At 42.9% G+C, this 22,725-nt stretch overlaps 1 protein-coding gene across 1 annotated transcript in view; it reads right to left on the bottom strand.

The window, feature by feature from the left end:
• Positions 1 to 2,972: 2,972 nt before the first annotated feature.
• Positions 2,973 to 22,725, bottom strand: part of LOC109414400 (MOXD1 homolog 2) — a 100,734-nt gene continuing 80,981 nt past the window's right edge. The window contains exons 3-7 of the mRNA XM_029875422.2: positions 18,986 to 19,141; positions 15,912 to 16,190; positions 13,410 to 13,595; positions 4,662 to 5,489; positions 2,973 to 3,976 (exon numbers count right to left, since the gene is read on the bottom strand). Coding sequence (XP_029731282.2) covers positions 3,641 to 3,976; positions 4,662 to 5,489; positions 13,410 to 13,595; positions 15,912 to 16,190; positions 18,986 to 19,141 — 1,785 coding nt within the window. The 3' untranslated portion in view covers positions 2,973 to 3,640. The remainder of the gene's footprint in view (positions 3,977 to 4,661; positions 5,490 to 13,409; positions 13,596 to 15,911; positions 16,191 to 18,985; positions 19,142 to 22,725) is intronic.

The following is a 22,725-nucleotide window of genomic DNA, read 5'->3' as shown; positions in this document are numbered from 1 at the left end:
GGTTTCCCACCGGATCTGCTGGGGGAGAGAGTTTCTCCAGCAGAAATAACTAATGTGGAAGTGCCGGATGGGAAAGCGAGGTTTCCCACCGGATCTGCTGGGGGAGAGAGTTTCTCCAGCAGAAATAGCACTTCCGCCGGATGGGAAAGTGAGGTTTCCCACCGGATCTGCTGGGGGAGAGAGTTTCTCCAGCAGAAATAGCACTTCCGCCGGATGGGAAAGTGAGGTTTTCCACCGGATCTGCTGGGGGAGAGAGTTTCTCCAGCAGAAATAACTAATGTTGAAGTGCCGGATGGGAAAGCGAGGTTTCCCACCGGATCTGCTGGGGGAGAGAGTTTCTCCAGCAGAAATAACTAATGTGGAAGTGCCGGATGGGAAAGCGAGGTTTTCCACCGGATCTGCTGGGGGAGAGAGTTTCTCCAGCAGAAATAACTAATGTGGAAGTGCCGGATGGGAAAGCGAGGTTTCCCACCGGATCTGCTGGGGGAGAGAGTTTCTCCAGCAGAAATAGCACTTCCGCCGGATGGGAAAGTGAGGTTTCCCACCGGATCTGCTGGGGGAGAGAGTTTCTCCAGCAGAAATAGCACTTCCGCCGGATGGGAAAGTGAGGTTTTCCACCGGATCTGCTGGGGGAGAGAGTTTCTCCAGCAGAAATAACTAATGTTGAAGTGCCGGATGGGAAAGCGAGGTTTCCCACCGGATCTGCTGGGGGAGAGAGTTTCTTCAGCAGAAATAACTAATGTGGAAGTGCCGGATGGGAAAGCGAGGTTTCCCACCGGATCTGCTGGGGGATGATGATGATGATGATGATGATGATGATGATGATGATGATGATGATGATGATGATGATGATGATGATGATGATGATGATGATGATGATGATGATGATGATGATGATGATGATGATGATGATGATGATGATGATGATGATGATGATGATGATGATGATGATGATGATGATGATGATGATGATGATGATGATGATGATGATGATGATGATGATGATGATGATGATGATGATGATGATGATGATGATGATGATGATGATGATGATGATGATGATGATGATGATGATGATGATGATGATGATGATGATGATGATGATGATGATGATGATGATGATGATGATGATGATGATGATGATGATGATGATGATGATGATGATGATGATGATGATGATGATGATGATGATGATGATGATGATGATGATGATGATGATGATGATGATGATGATGATGATGATGATGATGATGATGATGATGATGATGATGATGATGATGATGATGATGATGATGATGATGATGATGATGATGATGATGATGATGATGATGATGATGATGATGATGATGATGATGATGATGATGATGATGATGATGATGATGATGATGATGATGATGATGATGATGATGATGATGATGATGATGATGATGATGATGATGATGATGATGATGATGATGATGATGATGATGATTTCTGTTTTTTTTTTCATTCTATCGTCACAAGAGTAGAGAAGAAGGCGAATGTAGTGAATACGAGGCGAATAGTAATGAGTAAAATCGAATCACCTTTACGTAGTTTACGTTGAGTGTGTATTGATGACAGATACTGAAATGAACTCAATGGAAGAAATAGAAGTGAACGGCTCGATAAAAAATTCCCTTCAGTTATATGACGTATGTTACAAAGAACGGTCGAGGTAAAATTAGAATTTTGTTTTTGTTAATAATAGAAGTAGATTTTGAATACGACACTTATGACCATAATTGATAAGAATTATTCGCATCATGCGAATATGTCATCACAAAAAACAGATTTTCGAATCTTCAGACTCTAGTTTAATTTAAAAACACTTCACTAATACTTCACTTTTGCAAAAGAAAATAAAAAATGAATAACTCTTTTAAAGAAAACTAGAAAGGACGAGCAAATTCCTTTTAATTCTACTACTGTGCTTATCTTCGGACAGATAGGCCTATTTCGTCTGTGACTTACAGACTTCTTCAGTGTCAAGTGCTCGACTGAAGAAAACCTCGCATTCGTTGTGGTATTTAAATGTGCATTAAATGTGCAAATTATGCTTTTAGAATGCTGCATTTTAGTGTTTACTGGTTACTTGGGTAGCCAACAGTGAATCAAGTCTACTCCGATCGCTGTGAGACGCCCTATGGCCTTTTTTGACTCTTTCTCTGTAGCACGGACAGCATCCCGTTACTGTTTTATCGACAGCATTTCATATGGCTTCGTTGCGGCACATCTATTCAATAATGTTCGGCGCAATTCTAAATGAACTGATGCCGCAACATCAGCAATATCTTTAGTTTGAAATTGTTTCAAACATGATAATGCGAGTTAGGTGCATTCCAGGGCTTTAGGACAGAAGGTCGAAGGACATAAGGATTGTACTTACCATTTAAACAAAATGAAAATCCGGAGAAAATCAACATGGGCACAGGCATCTTATGACCATAATTGATAAGAATTATTCGCATCATGCGAATATGTCATCACAAAAAACAGATTTTCGAATCTTCAGACTCTAGTTTAATTTAAAAACACTTCACTAATACTTCACTTTTGCAAAAGAAAATAAAAAATGAATAACTCTTTTAAAGAAAACTAGAAAGGACGAGCAAATTCCTTTTAATTCTACTACTGTGCTTATCTTCGGACAGATAGGCCTATTTCGTCTGTGACTTACAGACTTCTTCAGTGTCAAGTGCTCGACTGAAGAAAACCTCGCATTCGTTGTGGTATTTATACTAGGAGTGTATGTGTAGGTACGTGTGTGGGTAAAAGTGTAGGTATAAAAATGTAGGTACAAAATTGTAGGTACAGAATTGTAAAAAAGGGGGTGTATCTACCTGTTAGGAAACAGGGTGTCAATAGGATACCTAAAGCTAGGAAAATTCCTACCGATTTGGTAGGTAGTCAATTGGTGTTTTCGAAGCTCAATCAATAAAATGCCAGGCATGTTAAAATTTCATTTCATTGTAATTTTTTATTATTCCTATTATATTTACAAAAATTATACACTCAGTCGGCACCGTCTATTCGTTCTGTACAAAATATACATTGTCAACAACTGGCTCAAGTGTATTCGACTTATTGGTATTACAGTAAATTGTCTATACCGCATCTATCGTTCTCTTATTGCTAAATGTTCCACTTTGTTTTCGCTAGGTTTAAATAATTCGAAACTGGTGGCAGTAACCAATCTTTCGGCTGCCTGCTGCTCGCATTAAATACTATTCAACAGAATCTGTTCAAATGACTAGCGATTTTCTCGAACAAGAAAACCGAACAAAATCTACTTCTCATCTTCGACTATAATACACAATTATCATATAAAACCTGTACAAAAATATTCGTATCTCTATCTTTCGGTCATTCTTTCTTTCTCCTGTCGCTCATTGTATCTATACACAACAGTCTTTTATTTCTATGGTCTCTCCTCGGGGGTGCGCTCGCCTCTCCTCACCGACTGCACACCGCCTGGACTATTTGCTTAGGTATCCTCTCTCTTCTTCCGACCCATTTTTGTATCTGCTACACTAGTCTATCACCAATCACAGCGCACCCATCACTCGCATTTCTTCGTGCTTACATTATCAGCCGCACGGTCCGCGACTCACTCTTTCACTCACAGCAACGCCGCCGCCTGCCCTAACCTGACCGTGTTGATGAAGATCACAAACAGTGCCACCCGGGACACAAGCGTCGCCGTGCCGGACTGGGCGACCCCCGCTTGCGTCGAACTGCGGATCGATTTGCTCCGCGCCGCGCCCTCGATCACATTGTTGCTGTCGTCCTCCTCCAGCAGCGTCCAGCTGGGCACGTTCGTTTCCCGCTCAGTGACGAACCGGCTGACGCTATTGGCTCCACTACCGACGCCGGGCGAACTCGCGACGCCACACGTGGGCGTCGGTCGCCAAATGCGGGTGAGGTTCGGCGCGTACGCGTCCATGTTGTCGGTACCCTGAGGAAGATCAAGAAAAGATTATGTTAGCCCTCTGAACTAAGGAAGGGTGGGTTATAAGGATGTGCGATATGCTCTTTTCTAAGCCACAGAATTTTACTGTAAAGTATCTTTAATGAATGTATCGCACACCCTTACCGATACAACCGCTCCCAGGGATCAAACACACTGAACCGGTCAAAGAACCAGGCCAGAACAAAAAGTTTTCCAACCGAACCCTACTCAATTTCAATTCGCTTCGAAGTTAAACTAGTGGCAAAACTATCGCCGCCATGCTGGCCGGGGCAAGTGGTTTCCTGCCGGGAGGAAATCTCAACATTTGCATAAAATTGATTTATAAAGCACTTTGCCAAACTATTGTATAATAAATAATCCTCTTAGCAGTTAGCAAGCAGTCAGTGACTGGGTTTGTGGTGCCTGCCAGCCATAAGCTAGGAAGAATTCTGAAAACGAGAGAATGGGGATGGAACAAAAGCGGTTGGGGAAAGTTTTTAGCACAAAGTTCCTAAGAAGTATGGGCGGGCAATTGGTTTTGTGATTTTTGACGAACAAACGGGAGGAAATTAATTTTCTTTCTGTGTCAATAGGGTCAAGATGTTTCCCTGGGCAGGATGCAGAAGTTTTCACGGATTTCGGTGTTTGATCAGTAGAGCGTATTAATTTCATGTCAATCATCAGAACTTACCGGGATGGGAGTGTTCCGAGCACTCCAGCAGAGAGGCTTGAAGGCACCCTTCCGTATCACGTACTGGAACGCGTTGAAGTTCACCCTCCAGTCGTAGGAGAGTAGCCGTTCCTCCAGAGTCATTCCGGCGATCTCCGGAGGCGATGCTATCCGAATAGGATTTGCTCCGGGAGCTAGCTCATTGATTCCGACGGCGTGCAGTACCGTGGGTAGACTAGGTATCGAGTGGCACGAGGTGAGCTCCTTCTGGCGAGGATAGTACAAGCTGAGCACCAGGCAGGTTTCATCTCGGGAGGTGTAGCCTCCGAGGGCAATCGTCTTTCTCGACGTGCTGTCGTAGGAACATTCGGCGATTAGGCGGTCGCCTGGCAGTGCTTTGACGGGGTTGTGCAACCGTCGGAACTCCTGGTAGTTGGCATCCACGTTCAGATCGTGAGCGATGGGTGGCATCTCTTCCCGATACCGGATCTGCCTCAGTCGGACCTGTTTACCCATGTGGCTAGTTTGCATCATCACGGCGAAGATGTTGATGCCTGGACGAGGGAACGCTCGTTGGGTGCATTCCTCTATGCAGTGACCTTCCGATACTACCTTCTCCTGACCGGGAGGGATAATGTGTCGCCAGTTCGGTTGGATGCCAACCGAGAGGACGCCAGCATCATGCTTCCGTAGGGTGGTCGTGTAGTACATGCGAAGGCCGGAGTTGTCCATCCGGGGACGCATGTCGATGGAGTTGCTCTGGAAGCCCATGTAGTGCGTTTCCATCATGTAGAAACGGGCCTGATACGAATCGAGCGGGTAGCCGGCTTCTAGTGGGAATGTGAAACCCTGTATCAAAGGAAAAATGGAGATCACAAAAATGTTAGAACACTACAGTATAATATATGTTACGTAAGGTATGGTACTTATGGATTGTTCACACGGACGCAGAAGACAAATCACGCTTTAACCTGAAAGAATGAATTTAAGCTCGTTTTAACAAACAAAATGCTTCATAGATTACTTTTTTTAAACAAAGATGTTTTTCTAAGTAAGAAACTGCAGTACCAGTAGGAAAAATGTAACTGACGGAAAAACTGGACAATTGTGAAAACAAAAAGTGTCTTTGATGAGATACTTCCCAAGCACAGACATCAAAATGAATATACTCAGGGCAACTCAAATACTAATAATGTTTCATCATTCAATCAAGCAGACATCCCCAATGTCAATCTATCAATCTGTCAATATGTCAATCTGTCAATCTGTCAATCTGTCAATCTGTCAATCTGTCAATCTGTCAATCTGTCAATCTGTCAATCTGTCAATCTGTCAATCTGTCAATCTGTCAATCTGTCAATTTGTCAATCTGTCAATCTGTCAATCTGTCAATCTGTCAATCTGTCAATCTGTCAATCTGTCAATCTGTCAATCTGTCAATCTGTCAATCTGTCAATCTGTCAATCTGTCAATCTGTCAATCTGTCAATCTGTCAATCTGTCAATCTGTCAATCTGTCAATCTGTCAATCTGTCAATCTGTCAATCTGTCAATCTGTCAATCTGTCAATCTGTCAATCTGTCAATCTGTCAATCTGTCAATCTGTCAATCTGTCAATCTGTCAATCTGTCAATCTGTCAATCTGTCAATCTGTCAATCTGTTAATCTGTCAATCTGTCAATCTGTCGATCTGTCAATCTGTCAATCTGTCAATCTGTCAATCTTTCAATCTATCAATCTGTCAATCTGCCAACCTGTCAATCTGCCAACCTGTCAATCCATCAATCTGTCAATATGTCAATCTGTCAATCTTGCAATCTGTCAATTTCTCAATCTGTCAATCAGTCTATCTAATAATCTGTCAATCTGTCAATCTGTCGATCTGTCAATCTGTCAATCTGTCAATCTTTCAATCTGTCAATCTATCAATCTGTCAATCTATCAATCTGTTAATCTGCAAATCTATCAATCTGTCAATCTGCCAACCTGTCAATCCATCAATCTGTCAATATGTCAATCTGTCCATCTGTCAATCTTGCAATCTGTCAATCTCTCAATCTGTCAATCAGTCTATCTAACAATCTGTCAATCTATCAATCTGTCAATCTGTCAATAAATGATCTTTCCATCAATCTATCACTCTTTCAATCTGTCAATAAATGATCTTTTCATCAATCTATCAATTTATCACTCTATAAATCTGTTTAAATGATAGTACGCATCAAAAATTCATGGGATTTACAAAATAATTCAAGAGAGGTTCAGACTAGGGTTCAGATGAGTTCAGTAGGGCTTTCGCGAGGGTCGTCCCAAGGATATTTCAGAGGAGTTTCAGAGCGGCTTCAAGGCGTTTCAAGCCGTTTAAGGGAGCAGAATTCCGAGAGCTTCAGGGGACCTTCGGCTTTAAGAGGAGTTTCAAAGGATTTTTCAAGATATTTCAAGGTGTTTCAGTAGGTTTCATGGTGGTTTGGAAATGGTGTCCGGAGGTCCGGAGCTATCCAGGAGATTTTAGGGATGTTTCAGTGGAGTTTTAGGGCGTTTCAAGACGTTCTAGGGTAAACAGCCCCTTTCAGAGGTTTAGTAAGAAAGGCTTCAAGGCGCTTGAAGACGTTTCAGGAAGATCCAGAGAAAGGGGTTTTCCGAGGAATTTCCAGTCGTTTCAAAAGGTTTCAATAGGGTTTGGAAGTGGTGTTCGGAGGACTCAGGAAACTTTCCAGAAGGTGTAGAATGCTTTTCTGAAGATTTTAGAAGTTTTTTAAGGCATTTTAAGTCATTTCAAGACATTCAGGGTGTCAAGGGCTTTCTGGGGAGTTTTGTGGGATTTAATGTGACTTTCTAGGGGGTTTAAAAGCGTTTGAAGATGTAGCTGGGGGTTCAGGTGAATTTTTAGGGGTTTTCAATTAGGTTTTGATGAGCTTTCAGAAGCGGTTTCAAGGCGTTTTAATACATTTCAAGACATTTGTAAGTTTTCCGAGAGGTTTGGGTGGGGCTACGGAGCGTCTGCTTTTGGAAGCTTTCAAGAAGGGTTTCAGTGATGTTTCAGAAAGATTCAAGCCGTTTCAAAACTTCAGTTTATTGTGCCTAGACTATCTGAAACCTCTTCGAACACCCCTGAAGAATCTTCAACTCCCCAGTAGCGCCTCTGGAACCTTCATGGAACCATGTAGAGCCTCTTATTACACTTCTTAAATGCCCTTAAATCTCCTGGAGCACCCATGGAGCTCCTTAAAATATCCTTGGAACGTCCACAGATCTCCCTGAAACTCTTCGGAGCAACTTATTACGCGCCTGAAGTCCCTATGAAAATCCCTGAAAACATCCTGAAACTTCATGAAACATCCTGAAGTCACTGGTACACATCGCTCTTGAAACCTCTGAAGCTTCCTGGAACTTCCTGAAACCCCCTGAAAGCATTTTCAATCCTTAAAAGTGCTCCTGAAACCTTAAGAACTTTCATAAAACCCCCCAAACCTAATTCGAATCCCCTGAAAATAATAACCCTGTAAAGTTATAACCCTGGAATAATCTTGAGGCCTTAACATCTCACGGGAATACTCCTAAAACCCTCTGAAGCTGTCTAGAACACCCAAGAAAGTATCTGAAATCCGATGAATCACCGCTGGAACGCCCCTGAAACCCCCTGGAAACTCCTGAAACTTCCTCAGATTCATTGTATGCCCCAATGAATGGGCCTGCCAAGAGCTGATAGTCTCTTTAATAAAGACAAATCAATAAATCAATCAACCCAATGAATGTCACTAAAAAAAAAGACACGGACACCGTCTTCAGCCGAGGCTGTACAGACTGAACGAAACTTAACACTAGACAACGGACATGACACATATTACGAGCACCAGTGGATACGAGGAAGAAACATTTCTTGCGAAAAGTTTCATCATTCGGAGCGGGAATTGAACCCTCACCCCATGGCGTAGTACGGTTATACGCTTGGTGACGCTAACCGCACGACCACGAAGCTCCACACTAGGTCCACTAGGTTTTGAAATCCCCTAATACGGCCTCAAACCTCATGGTGCCTCCTATCATGGAACACCCCTGAAACACCCGGTCCCTCTGAAAGAGCCTCAAACGTTTCTTAAACATTTGGAATGTCTCTGAAACCTCTCTGAAATTTTCTGGAACGACCCTAAAACGCTCTTAAACTTTTTGAAATACCTCTGAAATTCTCAAGAGCACTCCTGGAATACCCCTGGAACGACTCTCAAACCCGTTGAACACTGCTGGAATGCTTCTGAAATGCCCTGAAACCCCCCGGAACGTCTTGCACACCTTTGAGACATCCTGGAATACCCTAGTAACGGCTTTGTAAACCCTTTGAGACCTACAGAAACGACTTTGGGCCACTCGTTCAAGTAACATTCTAGGTTCAACCACCTGAAAGCCCATGAAAACTTCTGGAACTGCCATAAAACCCCCTAATCCTAATTCGAACGGCCGTCAAGTCCTTTGAAACCCTTTGAAACTTTTTGAAACGCCCATGAAATTCCATATAACACCATGGAACGCTCTCGAGGCCCTTGAAACCTCACGAGAACGCTCCTAAAACCCTCTATAATTCCCTGGAACAGCCCAGAAGTTTAATGAAACGTGGTTAAATACCTCTGAAACTCCCTGACGTCCCGTGAAAGCCCCTTGAAGGTAACTAAATCATGAGGCCACACTGGAACGCTCACCTTGTAACCTCACAGAAATGCTTCTAAAACCCTCCAAAATTCCTTGGAACTCCCCAGAAGGTCCCCGAAACCTTCTAAAACACCTCTGAAACACCATGAGTCGCTGGAACGTCCCTAAATCCTGAGGCCCTCTGGAACGACCTTGCACTTCATGGAGCCTCCTGTCCTGAAACACCCCCGGAAACGTACTGAGACCCTCTGAATCGCCAGCAAACGCCTCTGAAACCTCTCTGAAATTCCCTGAATCATTCTTAAACGCCCTTGGATTTCTCAAAAGCCCTTCTGGAATCCTGCTGAAATGGCCATTAAACCCGTGGAATACCGCTGAAATACTTCTGAAACGCCTTGAAATCATATGGAACGCTTTGAACCCCTTCGAGACGTCCTGGAATACCCTTGTAAACTCCTTGAATCCTCCTGAGATCTGCAGAAACGCCACTGGGTCCCTTATCCAAGCCACATTCTTGACTGAATCAAAGTTTTAAATCAGTTTTAACACAAAATCCCTGGAAATCCCCGGAACTTCCTAAAGTACCATGAAACGCCCTTAAAGCCCTTTTAAATCCCACGAGAACGCCCCTGAAACTCTCTCAAACCACCTGAAACACCTCTGAAACTCCCTGGAATACGCTGGATCGCTCCTAAAAAAAAAAACGCCCCCAAACCCCCCTGAAACCCCGTGGAATGTATTTTAAACTCCATGGAACGCCCATTAAGCCCCATAAAGCCCCATGAGATCACCCTTGAAATCCTCTGTAACCCTCTGTGAACCACCAAAAATCTCCTGTAATACCCTGAACCGGCCCTAAAGCTTGTTAAACTTCATGAAGCACCCCTGAAATTCACCAAAAATGCTCTTGGATGCTTCTTTGGAAAAACTTAACCCGGGAGCGGTCGCGTCGTGTACTGAGTACACGCACCATGAAAAATGCACGCATGTGGTACACAGCGTGAGCGCGGCGTCGCTGCAGGTAGTCAAAGACGCGACTGCTCGAGGGTTAAACATCGTAGTTGTTTCTTCGTGATTGACTGAACAATCGAAGTTGCACAAAGAGCAAATGAATGAAGCTTGGGACTAGTTAAGCATTCTCACCCACGCCTCACTGAAACTTCTTTAAATCCTCTGGAAAGCTCCTAAAAATGCACTACATCAACCCTGGAATATCCTTGAAACAGTGTGACAGCAAATTAGCTAAAATTCACGAAAATGAACTTACTAAAAAAAAATACTAAAACTCCCTATAACGTCTCGGAAACGCTCTGGAAGCCCTTGAAAACTTCTACAATATCCCTAAACCCCCTGGAATGTTTAGTCCAGCATTTGTTTTAGTTAAAATACACATGATTTAAAAAAGCAACATTTAAAGCTCTCTCAAAGCACACTGAACCTCACCGGAGACTCGTGGAACGCCCTTAAAACCCCCTGTAACATACTTGGAACCATTTGAAACTCACTGAACCGCCCTTTACACTCCATTGAACACCCAAGAATACCCCTAAGCCCCTTGAAATCTCACTAGATCCCCCCTGAAACTCCCAGGAACACCCCTGAAGGCCTCTGAATCCCCCGGAAACACCGCAGGAACGCCCCTGACGCCCCTGGAAACGACCCAGATACAACCTATGGCCATCTTAAAGCCCCTGGAACGTAACTAAAACTCTTATACTTCTGGAAAGGCCTGAGATCCCCTAAATGCCCCTGGAACGTCATTAAGCCCCCTGAGATCCACAGGAATGGCCCTGAAACTTTCTGTATATCTTAGAAGTGCCTCTGGAACGTCTTGAAACTTCATGGAGCACCACTGAAACCCCTGAATACCCTTATAACCCCCCATAAACATCCTGCAACTCCCTAAAAGCCATTGCAACCCTCTGGAACGTTCCTGAAACATCCTGGGACTGCCAGAAATCTCCCCAAATCACACTGGAATGCCCCTTAAATCCCATGAAACTTCTGTAATGTCCCTGGAACCCTTTGGAACACCCTGGAATCCTATTGCGGTCCTTGAAACCTCACGGGAATGCTTCTAAAACCCTCTAAAAATCCCTGGAATACACCAGAAAGTTCCTGATATCTTCTAAAATACCGTTGGAATGCCCCTTGAGCCCTCTTTAATCTACTGAAACACCCTGAAGATCCCTAAAAGCGCAATGGAATAACACTAAATCCTGAGGGCTCCTAAAATTGCCTTAGACTTCACGGAGCCTCATATCCTGGAACACCCCTGAACACCACTGAAATCCTTCTGAAACGCCTTGAAAGCCCTCGGATCGCTTAGAACAAATTTGAGACACCTTAGGATACTCTTAGAATGCCTTTTTAACCCCCTGAAACCCCATGAGACCTCCAAAAACGCTTCTGAACCTCTCGTCTATGTGACATTCTTGGTTTAATTTTGGTTTAAAACCAAGATATGCTCTTCATGACCGCCTTATAACTTAAAAAATTACTCCGAACCTGAAACAACCTAAGTGAGCCTGAAAAATATATCATCCGTCAGAAACTGTTCAACCCTAGTAGTGTTTAAGAACTAACGAAATACCCTACAGCATTAAACGATTTCTTCGTTAAATTTCAGGTTTGTATCGGAGAATTACATTCAAGCAGTAATTACTTTCAAAATAAAATGTCATTCAAATGCACCTTATGAGCTTCGTTAGATTTAAATACTGCGGCCGAAAATTATTCAAAAACAGCTAGCCTTGACAGGATTTCCTGGTCTTTTCAGTTCGTCAAAATAATTATAAATCTTCATCCAGAAACATGTTTTATTCATTCGAAAGGCATTACCTGCTTGCGCCATGATAACGGATACTCTCGCCACCGAGCAGTCATCCATTCAAATGAGTGAAATCAACCGTGTCTAGCGCAGGAATAAAAACCGAAAGAGCTCTCCCGAAAAAATACTATCCCAAATAATCCATTTATATTTCATGCTCATCGCAGAACAACACAGAAATATCCAAACAAACTCGCAGCTTCAGAACAAAAAGCGCGAAACAACGCACATCACCCAGCTAGACAATGGAAGCCCCCTGCTGCTGCCTCCACGGCACAACAATACTCCCCCCATAATGGGGGGCATCAAACACGGGTCTGGGGCCAAATTATTATTATTCCAAAACAGTTTTTAAACGACCCCGGCAAGCTCGGTGGACGCGACGCGCGCTCGCGAGCTTACACCACCACCAATCTCCCCGAGCAGAACCCCATTATATTTTCACAGTCGAACGCGCGGTTCTCCTCCAGGCTACGGGGCCGTCCGTCGCGTCGTTGACTACTATTTACAGTTCTTCGACAGCCGCAACGGCGACGACTGAGGACTACGACGATGACAACCAAGGATGACAGATTGATGCCGTCAGTGCTGTGCGCGCGCGAAAAAAATACGAATCATAATACGAAAGGTATGTACCACCTAACATATATACAAACATTCGCTCCTTTCAGAGGGCTCTGCTCCATCCATTCGACGACGGCTCCACAGTCCGAGATGAAATGAAAGCATAATAATGAAGAATTCATAATCGTGAAAAAAGCACTTTGAATGAAAACAATGATAAATTTTTTAAACGGCGCGCACATTTGCGCGTTATTTGGAATTCTGAATAGGCTGCCGTGTTATCTTGGCTGCTGCTGCTGCTGCTGTAGTCTACGCCTGAAGACCGGCGATGCGATGGACGCGACGACCGGACGGAGGCGACGACGTCTGCGATTGATGGGGACGATTGTTCCAGTAGCCTCCCTGTGCGCGCCCCCATCAGAGCCCTTATTCGGCTCTGCTGAAGGCATAACAAATGGGAACATTGTTCCATCGTCATCATCACACACTCGACGACGACGGTCATCAGGCGCTGTCCATAAACTACGTAGACTCATTTTGGGCCATCTCAGAACCCCCCCTCCCCCTCCGTAGACTTTTGTTCATACAAAATTTTCGAAATTTGTATGGAGCGTAGACTTTAGCCAGACCCCCCCGTCCCCCCCTAAGAGTCTACGTAGTTTATGGACAGGCCCTCATGAATCAGGTGACACGTGATTTGTCTTCGGCGCATGCAACTCAGGGGAAACTTACCTCCGATCCGCGGGACCAGGCGGCCACAATCGAGTTGCAGGTCAGTAGCTCCTTCTCGGCCTTCATGCACGATCGGCCAAACTCGCGGGACATGATCTCCAGCTCCGGCGTCGAACCCTGGCACTCGTACAGAATGATGTGCTTCATGAACGGTAGATTCGAGCGGGACTCGATCACGGGCTCGTACTGGGGAAGAGAGAGAGAGAGAAAAAGGAAACAAACGATCAGCGTCATCTTCGTTTTCGGCTCCCGTTCGCGGTCGCGGCCGCCCGCGGGACGGATTGGATGCAAAAATATTTCGGCTTCGATTTGAATGGGGCAGATCTCGCGTCTTCCGTGGCAGTGCATTGAAGCGATCCGAAACGAGGAAAGCCGGGAGAAAATCGGAGCAATGGGAAATAAAGATTGTTTTTAATTGTTTCGAGATTCGTGAGAATCGACTTAATTAATGGCGATGGGATTCGGCAGGGAGATCGAGGCTGTTGCTGCTGCACCAGCAGCAGTTGGTAGCATAAACTTTGCTTCCAACTGAAGAAAACATAATAAAAACGATTAAAGTTTATGTTGCCTTCCCGAGTTTACGGGGCTTGGGTGCTTAACTCGGGGGGAAGCTTGTCTTCCTCGTCTTGTGTGATGATGATAGGGAAAAGTCTGAATTGGTGAGAAAAATTTTCTTTTAGTGGCACTAAGGAGATTTTATTGAGTTATAAAAATTAGACTCTTTATGGAGGTATAGTTAGGTGCCGTACTGTTTGGAAAACAAGCACCATTGTACCATTGTTGTACGATAATCTCAACCGGGCAAGCTCTGGTCATTGCGTACATATATTCAGGCGTTTGAAGCGTTCTATGCATCTCTATCAAGGACATCAAAGTTGATATATCTACAAGCAAATTGAAATTTAATCGACTATTTTAATTTCTTCCTCTGGTTATCACTTATGTTAATCTGTTAATCTGTTAATCTGTCAATCTGTCAATCTGTCAATCTGTCAATCTGTCAATCTGTCAATCTGTCAATCTGTCAATCTGTCAATCTGTCAATCTGTCAATCTGTCAATCTGTCAATCTGTCAATCTGTCAATCTGTCAATCTGTCAATCTGTCAATCTGTCAATCTGTCAATCTGTCAATCTGTCAATCTGTCAATATGTTAATCTGTCAATCTGTCAATCTGTTAATCTGTCAATCTGTCGATTTGTCAATCTGTCAATCTGTCGATCTGTCAATCTGTCAAACTGTCAATCTGTCAATCTTTCAATCTGTCAATCTGCCAATTTGTCAATCTATCAATCTGTAAATCTGCCAATCTGTCAAACTATCAATCTGTCAGTCTGTCAATCTGTTAATCTGCCAATTTGTCAATCTATCAATCTACCAATCTGTTAATCTGCCAATTTTTCAATCTGTCAATCTGTAAATCTATTAATCTGCCAATTTGTCAATCTATCAATCTGCCAATCTGTCAATCTGTTAATCTGCCAATTTGTCAATCTATCAATCTGTCAATCTATGAATCTGTTTATCTGCCAATTTGTCAATCTATCAATCTGCCAATTTGTCATTCTGTCAATCTGCCAATCTGTTAATCTTCCAACTTGTCAATCTATCAATCTGTCAATTTTCCAATCTATCAATCTGTCAAACTATCTATCTGTCAATTTGTTAATCTGCCAATTTGTCAATCTACCAATCTGCCAATCTGACAATGTATTAATCTGCCAATTTATCAATCTACCAATCTGCCAATCTGTTAATCTGCCAATTTGTCAATTTGTCAATCTATCAATCTGTCAATCTATGAATCTGTTTATCTACCAATTTGTCAATCTGTCAATCTATCAATCTGTCAATATATCAAACTATAAATCTATCAATCTGTCAGCCTTTCAATCAATCAACCTGTCAATCTATCAATCTGACAATCTATTAATTTGTCAAACTATCAATCTGTCAATCTGTCAACTTGTCAATTTATCAATCTGACCTGATCAATTTTATCGACCCAGATGCGTTTGTCAATTAAACTAGCAGTCGTTCTAGCTTTTAATATAAATTAGTTTTTAGTTGTATGAGCGTTTTAAAAATTTTGATACGACGTATGATTTTTTTGTCGTTTAAACCACTGAACCTTCATCAATATTTTTTTTGATTTAGTAGGTTTGAACCATGACACAAATGTTCAAAACTTACTGCTTTCATTTACAGTCAAGAATAGGTCGTTAAATTGATTGCCTTACTCATGAAATCTCATCGAGCCATCCGCATGATCCCACACCGTCATAAAATCCCAAAAACAATCGTCCCACTTCAATTGTTAGTCTTCCAATCCCCTCTGCTCAAACTCAATTGCGCTCGTTACATGTTCCTAGAAAAGACAAAGAACCATTTCCCTCGCCTTAGATCAACTTCCCCTCAACCCCACATCGCGGCACGATTTGAATGAAATCATCTTTATATTGACTGTTTCCCCACCTCCCTTCCCACCGTCCAGCACACTTACCCGTATCATGTGATGCTTCCGCACGAACTGGTCCAGCTTGAACATCTTGCACCACCGCAGGTTGTCATCGCCCATCGGTATCTCGACGTCTTTGTTGCGCAGCTCCAGCGTCCGGGTCCGCGAGTCCAGCTCGATCGGAACCTGGTTCACCCGCTGGGTCAGGAAGATTGGCACCGAGTCCTTGAAGGCCTCGTTCGGATCCGGCAGCGTCCCGATGGCTTGGGCACCGTTCTTCGGATCACGGTTGTGGTACATGTAGATAATCCGGATGGTGTCGTTCTGTGAAAAGGGGAGGAGGAAGCGAAAGGTGGCGTTAGAAAAACCGTGAAAATCAAAATAATTGGATGGGTGTTGTAAAAGCTTGGAGTACTCTGTCTAACTCCAGTCGGAATCAGAGCTGTCAGTGCATCAACAACGGTCGGAATAACGGCGCTTGAATACATTAGATGATTTACTCCCGGGACAGCCGATGGCTGCTGCCACTGCTGACTGCTATCGAGGCACTTATTCCTTTCCAATTATCAGCTTATTCAAATGTAAATTTATTTAAATCTCTTCCTCTCTAGACGGCGGCGGCGAGGGCTCCAGAGCAACGACACAGAATGGCACACTGGCACAGAGTGTAAGCACAACTAGCGACATTCTCCATAAAAACTAGATGATAGACAAGCCAGTCATCATCCTTCCGGAGAGAGGAACTGAGCCTGCAATCGATGAAGCATTTGATTGCACCTCGCAATCACCAGGCAAAGAGCGATGAGGTCAGGGAGGACCCCCTTCTTCCGCTTCCTCGATGTTAACACTGGATCCCAATGGGAGCTCCCCAACAGCGCGGAGATTTATCCTAACTCCTTAAACAGCTGCGCTGCGCCCCTAACCGCCGATTACCGCCCGCCCCTTTCCCACTCAGCGAATTCACATGACCGCCCTCGGGATGGCGAAAATCTGGCAAACCAACGAGTAACAAGCGCTCAAGCAGTTAGTGTATCTCTTTCCGCCGGTCCCGGGTCCCAGAGAGGAGGCCGCTGGCCAAGCCCGGTGCGCTATAAGCGTTTTATAATTTAAATTTGCATTCATAACAGCGCAATTTTGATATTTGCATAAATTCATCACTCTTGCCTGCTGTTGCCTTGGTCGTCGTAGTCAGTCGTCGCTGTTGCTCTTCTTACCACCAACCATCACATCGACGCTGGCTGGTTTGTGTACTTGGCGCGAACTGAAGAAGCAGTACCCTATGGCCGGACGAGAGATGAATCCCATTTTCTGTGACCAGTTTTTGGGGGAGTAAATTGTTGGAAGGGTTAGTGCTATCAGTAGTTTGGTCTGTCCTAACTAGGACTGTGTAATGCTAGGTAGTGAATGCGGGCCACAAACAAAGAGGTTTTTGGATATAATGCACTGTTAGTTTAGACTAAAAACGAACGGAATTTTAAGCTTCCCTAGCACAGACATCAAAAGTGAAGTACTCAATGTAGAAATGAAATAAAAACGTTTCATTGTTACAACCAAGAGAGCATCTCCTATGTCAATCTGTCAATCTGTCAATTTGTCAATCTGTCAATCTGTCAATCTGTCAATCTGTCAATCTGTCAATCTGTCAATCTGTCAATCTGTCAATCTGTCAATCTGTCAATCTGTCAATCTGTCAATCTGTCAATCTGTCAATCTGTCAATCTGTCAATCTGTCAATCTGTCAATCTGTCAATCTGTCAATCTGTCAATCTGTCAATCTGTCAATCTGTCAATCTGTCAATCTGTCAATCTGTCAATCTGTCAATCTGTCAATCTGTCAATCTGTCAATCTGTCAATCTGTCAATCTGTCAATCTGTCAATCCGTCAATCCGTCAATCTGTCAACCTGTCAATCTGTGAACCTGTCAATTTGCCATTCTGTTAATCTATCAATCGGTCAATCCAAATGTCCATTCAATCTGTCAATGTCAATCTGTTAATCTGTCAATCTGTCGATTATTACAAGTTTTATTTTTGAGTCATATGTCCCACTTTAACTTGTGATGAATGTCCCAAGTTAAATTCACATTTGTAGTGCTCTGGCGAAATAGAGCATAATGAGATCTTATCAGTCTCATTTTGATGGCCTACATTCAGGTCATTTTGGGCAATGATCAGCAGACTCTTCCCTAACCGGGACATCAAAGTGTAGACGTCTCATATTAAAACGAGATTTAATGTGGCCCCTTGAGATTAGAAAATTCCCAGACCAAACCAACTGACGCTACGAACAAAAACTAACCTGCCAGGAAAAATACTATTACTGGATTGACTGATGGACCAATTATGAAATCTCGTCATCCTGAGTTCGGAAATTGTGATCCACCAGGATAACAGGGCCAAACATATTTTATGTGTTGCGTATGTCCATACGTGATGTCCTAGTTTATAACGCATTTGTAGCATTCCGTTATAATATGTTGAATTTTGAATATGCATTTGTAGTGCTTCACGAATTTTTCGTAATACAATCTGTCCATCTATCGATATATCGATCTGTCGATCTGTCAATCTATCAATCTCTTAATTTTGTCATTTTGTCAATCAGAAAATCTGGCAATTTGTCAAGCTTCAAATTCGTGAATTTGTGAAACTGCAAATCTGTCAATCGGTAGGCTTTCATTCTGTCAATTTGTGAATTTAAGTCTGTTAATCTGTCAATGCATCCTGTAAATATGTATATTTTTTTAAATTTCGAATCCATGCAGTCTCAAGCAAACTATCTAACAATGTATCAATCTGCTTGCCTTGAATTATGTTAAGCTGTAAGCATCATCTTAAATTGTCTTTCAGCCTGTCAGTTTGACAATTCGATATCATTCATCAATCTATGATTTCGGCAGGAGATGAATCTGTTTGCGTCATTATTCATTCAGATATTTCGTAGATTTGCTGGCCTTAATACAAAAAACATGTTACAAAGTTCTCCAAGCAAGGTCTTACATATAGCTATCTTATATAAATAGGCCACGCTTCAAAAGTTCACTTATTCCACCCTATACAAAACAAATAAACCTCCAAATGTATGCACATATTATGAAACTCGGAATCATAAAACTCACCGTGATGGGCACATCCTGATTGGTATCGCAGGTGTCCAGCTTCCGTCGGAACCGGAGCACCGTGTGGGTTGCGTTTTCGTACCCCAGCAGGAGGACGTAGTCCTGCGAGGGATCCACGTGCGGTTCGCCGTTGCTGTTCATCTTGAAATGCCGGTCCTGTTTGCGGAAGAGACAGAGAGAAACAGAGAAACAGATGTTGCGTTAGTGATTTATTTACACTGATGAGAATGGTTTTATCTAAAATTGGCTAGCTTGAGTGGGGTTTCGCGCTCTACGGTAGTTTCAAATCAAGGTGCTAATTAATTCGCACTATCGTGTGGAATGTGTTCGGTGCGTGGGAAGTCTGGTGAGTTAGATGTACCCACTATGGTATAATTTAGTGATCTTTGCGATTTGGACCCACGCAAGGAGACGACCGGTCGGACGAACAGAAACTGGATACTTGATTGGACATTCGGTGAAGCACATAAATCGATCATTTTATTGATCGCGTCCTAATTAAGTGGTTCGCAGGCAGCTGCAGTGCAACCGCACGACAACTTTGTATTTAGAGCTTGGAATTTTTGAGCAACCAAGAAGTGACACACAAGAAAAGGAGTTGACAAGACTAAAATGTTATAGCGAACAAGGCGATAAAACTGCACAAAACATACAATTTAGGATATTACCAGGAATACATTTTCCAAAGCACTGTTGTAACACAAACTAGTAGTCTCATAATCAACGGTATCGTTTCCCCTTGACATTTTCCAAGCAATCACCATGTTATCAGTATACCATCTGGAGCAACCACGTACAAACACCACTTGTTTACACCCACGGCAGCATTGCGCTCGTTGCTCCATCATTACCCATTTTCCTCCGATCAAAAGTTGCCTCAACGCAGCAGTGGAACATCATTGACGAGTCGTGGTCCCCGTCGCCGCTGTCGTCTTCACCGTGTCATGACGAAACCGGTAGACAGTCGCTGTTGAAGCTATCATGCAAATGATTGATTGGAAAAATATCGATTCGCTTCCCGGAATGGGCAGTTGACGTCAAAAGAAAACCACACTTCATCGGAATCGTGATGAATGAATTTATGCGGCAATTTTTATGTCTGGTGCATCCCTAGCACGGACATCAACATTGATATGCTTAGGGCAGCAGTACAATGAAATATTATTTCATCGCTCGATTAAGCAGACATCCCCAATGTCAATTCTGTCAATTCTGTCAATTCTGTCAATTCTGTCAATTCTGTCAATTCTGTCAATTCTGTCAATTCTGTCAATTCTGTCAATTCTGTCAATTCTGTCAATTCTGTCAATTCTGTCAATTCTGTCAATTCTGTCAATTCTGTCAATTCTGTCAATTCTGTCAATTCTGTCAATTCTGTCAATTCTGTCAATTCTGTCAATTCTGTCAATTCTGTCAATTCTGTCAATTCTGTCAATTCTGTCAATTCTGTCAATTCTGTCAATTCTGTCAATTCTGTCAATTCTGTCAATTCTGTCAATTCTGTCAATTCTGTCAATTCTGTCAATTCTGTCAATTCTGTCAATTCTGTCAATTCTGTCAATTCTGTCAATTCTGTCAATTCTGTCAATTCTGTCAATTCTGTCAATTCTGTCAATTCTGTCAATTCTGTCAATTCTGTTAATTCTGTCAATTCTGTCAATTCTGTCAATTCTGTGAATTCTGTCAATTCTGTCAATTCTGTCAATTCTGTCTATTCTGTCTGTTCTGTCTATTCTGTCTATTCTGTCTATTCTGTCTATTCTGTCAATTCTGTACATTCTGTCAATTCGGTCAATTCTGCCAATCCTGTTAATTCTTTCAAATCTGTCAATTCTGCCAATGCTGTCAATTCTTTCAATCTATCTATTCTGTCTATTGTCCATTATGTCAATTATGCCAACATTATAATGAACGCACATTTTTCTGGAACACCCTGTTAAAAAAAGCACGACAAAACGCAGACAATCGATTTATTGTCCTTTTTTGACGACCGACAATTATCATGCAATCTGATCCCATTCTTTGCTGACATCGCCGTCGTCGCCGTTGATTCACTGGCAAGGAGCCATCGGTACCGCAAGGATATCGGTTCCTCATATCTCACCTCTTCCCCTCTTTCAGCGAATCTAATAAAGGAAAAGTAAATTGATTTCAATCATAATGATTGTTTTTTGTGCAATTTTTTCGACACCGTCGGCCACCCTCCACTACTGTTCTTTCGCTGCTAGAATTTTTACGAACTTCTTCCAACCGATTGGTTGCAGTTTTAGCGATTGCCGACGACTGCTCGGACGACGCCACCGCCGACGCCGAAGGTGGGGAAGCATAAAAATAGATTGATTTTCTTTGTTCCTTGTTCACCACGACGCGGATATGGTCGGTCAGTCAGCTCGGCACTCTCTCCAGGCAGGCCTTCGAGTACTCAATTTCCCAGCGGATCGGGGTGGATCCATTTTGTTTGCACTCGCACTTTCGGGGAAACTAATCTGCCAGCGTCATCTTGTCTCTGGGCACCTCCTCGCTCGGGCTCGGCGTGAAACCACTGTCGTCGTCGCCGTCAGATTTGGGTCAAACAAACAGCTCAGCTGGCGTCGTCGTTGTCGTAGACGCCGTAGTTTATCGATGAAGCGATGATATTCATGTGCGAGGAAGATGATGGACGATGTCCATTACGTGACCTGGTACGCTGCGCTGGGGGATTGGGAGTGTATAGTTTTCGGTGGCAAACACATAAAGCTAGATGGCGAGTCTATTGTGAAGCGAGGATGTCAGTGGCTACCGTCGTCATCGTCGCAGGAGATTGGTGCTGACTAGGGGAGATTGAAGTCGTAAATTGAACTTTTTGTGTTTGTGAGGCCTCGGGGGATTTCTTGCTGGCTAGACTGACCAGTGGCCATAGCGTGTGCCCTCATCGATGTTTACAGCTAATAATCAAATATTAAATTAGCTTTCGGGATTGACACCGGGGGATACTGCTCGCATGAGCACTTTCACTTGTAAAAGTCACTACCATGACTGTGGGTTGACGAATAAAACTACAAGCCAGTTGGATTAAGGTTAAACTCACGTTTTCAATAGTTTTAGTGATTAATCTCCCTATCACATACATCAAAAGAACATAATTTATAGTGAGAAAGTTAAACAAATAATGCCATTTATTTCTCCATCTACTTAGATTCACCTTCTGTCAATCTGTCAAGTACTTTGGAAAAAGGCAAAACTATTACCTAAATAATAGAGTATTTGGAAATTCACGGTTAATCGAATGGATTTTTAAGCCCAAATATTTGAAGAGCAGTGGAATAGATGACATATATCCCAAATTTGTGGTATACATTAAGGCGTTTTCAATATACTTTTACTCGTAACTCTCTAACACGGACATCAAAATTGATATGCTTGTGATCGAATTCAATAAAATTTGCTTTTCATTTTACCTCGAAAGGGGCTGTCCATAAACCACGTGGTCTTAGGAGGGGGGGGGGGGGGTGTTTCGGCCAATGACCATTTTGTATGGACAAATAAAAAAATTTGTATGGACTAATGACCACGCGGGGGGGGGGGGGGGGTTAAAAAGTCCCAAAAAATGACCACGTGGTTTATGGACAGCCCCAAAGTGAGTGTTTCTTATGTGAATCTGTCAATCTGTCAATCTGTCAATCTGTCAATCTGTCAATCTGTCAATCTGTCAATCTGTCAATCTGTCAATCTGTCAATCTATCTATCTGTCTATCTGTCTA

Source organism: Aedes albopictus, chromosome 3 (genome assembly GCF_035046485.1).
Source record: "Aedes albopictus strain Foshan chromosome 3, AalbF5, whole genome shotgun sequence".
Taxonomy (NCBI): Eukaryota; Metazoa; Arthropoda; class Insecta; order Diptera; family Culicidae; genus Aedes; species Aedes albopictus.
The sequence above is the reverse complement of the archived record's forward strand: the minus strand, read 5'-3'. Positions and strand labels throughout refer to the sequence as shown.